The sequence below is a fragment of the Morone saxatilis genome, unplaced genomic scaffold (genome assembly GCF_004916995.1).
Source record: "Morone saxatilis isolate NCDOM2014 unplaced genomic scaffold, NCSU_SB_2.0 Contig0, whole genome shotgun sequence".
Lineage (NCBI taxonomy): Eukaryota > Metazoa > Chordata > Actinopteri > Moronidae > Morone > Morone saxatilis.
Genome location: NW_023339650.1, coordinates 19,280,794 through 19,284,751, shown reverse-complemented (window position 1 = coordinate 19,284,751; position 3,958 = coordinate 19,280,794). Strand labels below are relative to the sequence as shown.

Genomic DNA, 3,958 nt, shown 5'->3' with positions numbered 1-3,958 from the left:
GGGTGATGGTCATGTTGAAACAGGAAAGGGACAAACTGCTGGAGCGTTCAGATTTCCTTTCATTGAAACTAAGAGGCTAAAATCTTAAAAAACAGCCCCAGACAAAAAGTACACAAAAGTATGAGAAGAGGAGATGTCCACATATCATTGGCCAATTGATGCCGTACTGCCAGTCAATGTATGTGTGAAAAACACGAGTCAACTGCATTTAAAATCCATTTAACATAATTTATTCTTTGTTCCAGGTTAAATGCCAAAAACACAACTGTATAATGTTACAGCTTTTTTAAATTGATACAGTATTTTCATATGACATATAAAATGTTCCATATAGCTCCTTTGTCTTGATGTTTTACTTATGCTGCAGCATCTTCATCCAGGACTTCAAATCTGCGTTTATTAATGAAAACTGGCAGAGGACAGGGCAATCCCTGTGGCAGAGGGAGAGAAGAGAGAAAAGGAAACAAGCAATTAGACAGAACGGTTTACTTGTCACTTGTTGATGCCTTTTCAAAAGTACTTTAGGATATTTTAAATAGAGCCTGACTGATATTGGAGTTTTCAGATGGATACCGATTTTAGAGGGAGAAAAATCACTGATTACAGATATGGCGGCTGATATAGTAAATGTTTGAACTTATAATGAAAATAAACCTTTTCAATGTGGAGTGTGAACCAATATGGATATACAAAGGTAATTAGAAGCTTGCTTTTGTAAACAAATAACTTAAAGAATATTTAAGTAAAATATTCATTAAATATGTTAAATAATTTGACATATTTAATGTTGCCATCATCAGGTCAACATTTAATTAGTCCAATACTTCGGTTAATGACCAAATACCTTCAAAACTATTGACATTGCCATTAGCCTCAGCTGTACTTTTATGTTTTATTGTTAATTAACAGATTCTGTCATGCTAAGACACTTAAAGGACCAGTGTGTAGGATTTAGTGGCGTCTAGCAGGGGAGTTGCTCCGGCTAGAGCCAGTTTTGGGTTTGTCTGTTCTGGGCTACTGTAGAAACATGGCTGTTCAACGTGGCAGCATCTGTAGAACAGCTCATTCTAAGAATTCTTATTTTCTGGTTATTATACACCAATGAAAACATACCTATGAACATTATATTTCTGTCAATAGATCCTTCTAAATGATACACACTGGACCTTTAAGGTGGTGAACGTGACAGTCTTCATACCTGCTAAACATTAGCATGTTAACATGAGGATGGTAGCGAGTGCAGCCTCACAGAGAAGCTGCCGTGGCTGTAAGACTCGTTTATTAGCTGATTCTCACCATCTTTTTCTTCTCTTTTATCCAGGGGGACTTTGGTTTGATACAGATCCATTTACCCGACACAGTTTTAACCCTGGAAACAGGAAACAGAAGAATAAAACAATCAGATATTTTCATTACATGAACTTAATTTTGTTGTTATAGTTGGGAATCAAACATATAAATTCAGCCATGCCCCTTTGCAAACAGATTAGAGCCAAATTAAGCTCATGGATCCAGTAGTAGAGTGTATTTGGTCCTGTATAGTATTAACCACAGTGGCCTCTAGAGTCAACACAAGATTAAAGTTAATTTCTTCTTTAAATGAAACTAAAGCTAGATGACATATTTAATTAAGATTTATTTATGTGAACATGTTTGGAGCATGTTGTGCTTACAGGTAGGCGTTGCTGTGGCAGCCCCATCCTGATCGCTGTTCATAACACAGTGTGATTGGCTCATCTGTCTTACGGTGACCTCTGTAACAGCAACTACTAGACTGTATAAATGCATCCGCTGTGACAGACCAACACACACAGAGAAAGAGAGAAATGCTGCCGTTATTCAGGACTAACATTATTTCATTTTTACTCACCAAAAAAGTAAACCTAGCTTAGTCAACAATCAAGTTATAGGTTCTTAAACCAGAAATTTTGAAGAATATTAACTGTAAATAAAGGAAAACATGCAGTAATGATACCAGTCCTTTTTCATCCCTAAGTAGCTTCTTCCACTCAGGCTGCATAATATAGCCTCTACAAGCACCACAAATAATACGTTGCTGAGAGCGCACTGTAACCACCAAAAAGCAACTCAGATCTGTGTTTTTAGACACTTTCAACAACTCCTCCCTTCTTTCCTCTGGATTTTGACACTTGAACAGTATTAAGTTCAAATGTTAACACGTTACTCATTTGCCCATATGTACATTTAAAGAAAGTTAGTGTTTTTAGTCAAATAAAAATCCTCTTTTTCACACAGTGTTTCCTTGCTGAGCTGCAGTAGAGAGAATTTAGCACTAAAGATACAGTAAATTTGGAGGATACCCACTGGATTTTTCTAATTCAAACTGTTGAAGCCACAAATTAACTTTAGTTTTACACAAAACATATTTTGGAAATAGCTTAAATAAATTAACCAAGACAATACCCACATGCAGAGACAATAAGCTTGTCTCAAAATTAAGGTATTTATCACTTTACTAAGGTTTAGCTGTTAAATCAGCAAAAAAAACAAAATAGACCTCAAATGCTATTAAATAATATGTAGTTTGCTTTGTGCATTATTGGATAAAAACAAAAAAACCTCATCTATTAGTTAGCAATTTATCAAAACCCACAAAGAGATATTGTGCCTCATACTTGTTGCAATAAGACATGAGCCGCAATAGTACTCTAGTTAGGCTATTATTACTTACTCTATATTCAAAATGCTGCAGATTTAGTAATGAAGATCTGTACCTTCTGATGGAGAGAAAGGCATCACCACAGCCAGGGTGAGCAGGCATATCCAGCGGAGAGTCATCCACATCTACAAACGCTGCGCAACGGCAAAACTGACTCTGGATCTCAGCTGTAAACGGCTTCCTTACTCAGTTACTAACTCAACGCCCCAAAGTCTAACTCTGAGTGAACCAGAGAGGTGCGGTCTTATAAACTGCAGCTTCACGCAAAAAGAGAAACTCATCACCCCCAGACTCACACACCCAGGAAGGTGGAGTCTGTTGATCATGTCCATATATGTTCAGGTTAGTTGTTTATCTCGTACCAAGGTATCACCAGCATGATGATACACACTGTAAGAGACAATAATGTGTTTTCAGCTTAGTGTAAACAGTTTGTGTTCGTCCCTTTCTGTGTGAAAGAACTCGACTGACCTGACCTCAACCCCATCCAACGCGTTTTTTTCTTATTAGGGACCGAGCACAGTGACAACTGTGAGGTCCCTATTGTTTTTGCTTCGTTTCTTATTTTTAATTAGAGGTGTCTTCTTCTAGCGACTTTGCGGCATTTTTTTTTTGTGAGCCCCTGAACGTATACTTCGCCGTCGAATTTGTTAGGGATTTGGCAAATTTGTCCCGGGCGCCTCCGGTAGAAAATTGTCGTATACTAATGCGCACATGTCAGGTTGGGCCCTAGGAAGGCGCCACACGCCGCGCCGCGCGCTATTTGGAGGCCGATTCGGGGGATGCCTAATAACTCCCGCATCGTTTGTCCCCACTTCAAACACCTTCCATCCACGCGCGCGTTCGGAATGGAAGCTGAACTCCTATATCCCCAAGGCCACACCGCCACTTCCGCCTAAGATTTTTTTTTCAAACAGGCGCAAAACATGTCCAGAAACATACGTTCCTTCGCGTGTCCATCCATCCCCCGACGCGGGTTGGTCGATTCACCAACATTGCATGTCAGACGTCTTGAGAGCTGCTCCTAACACAAAGAAAGTACATTTAAAGTATTTTGATATTTCGAAATAAAAAAGTTATAAACTTACACCTTCTGTTGATCCCCCTTTTTCCCGTCAAAAAAGGAAGTGGACCATATTCTCCACATTGGTATGTCCGATCGATCCCCAAGCGTGGGTCAATAGTTCATCATGTGTTCATCTTTGAGGCATGCGTGCACCAATCTTGAACAACCCTGGGCCCACTGCCACAAGGTGGCGCTCCCTTTCCAAGTTAGAC

The 3,958-nt window shown here is 39.2% G+C and overlaps 1 protein-coding gene across 1 annotated transcript; it reads right to left on the bottom strand.

Moving 5' to 3' along the window:
• Positions 1-223: 223 nt before the first annotated feature.
• On the bottom strand, positions 224-2,893 carry LOC118322703 (C-C motif chemokine 2-like). The gene is made up of 4 exons (XM_035654455.1): positions 2,736-2,893; positions 1,674-1,791; positions 1,297-1,369; positions 224-431 (listed from the first exon to the last, which is right to left on the bottom strand). The coding sequence occupies exons 1-4, from the start codon at positions 2,803-2,805 to the stop codon at positions 357-359; spliced, it is 336 nt and encodes a 111-aa protein (XP_035510348.1). The 5' UTR covers positions 2,806-2,893; the 3' UTR covers positions 224-356.
• Between the last annotated feature and the right edge of the window lie 1,065 nt (positions 2,894-3,958).

What these genes read in the sequence shown, in the direction of transcription:
- LOC118322703 (XM_035654455.1), bottom strand. Translation starts at nt 2,805, where the DNA reads ATGTGGATGACTCTCCGCTGGATATGCCTGCTCACCCTGGCTGTGGTG. An exon ending in GCCTTTCTCTCCATCAGAAG is followed by an intron (nt 1,792 to 2,735) that starts GTACAGATCTTC and finishes GGTCTGTCACAG; the next exon opens with CGGATGCATTTATACAGTCT. An exon ending in TGCCACAGCAACGCCTACCT is followed by an intron (nt 1,370 to 1,673) that starts GTAAGCACAACA and finishes TCCTGTTTCCAG; the next exon opens with GGTTAAAACTGTGTCGGGTA.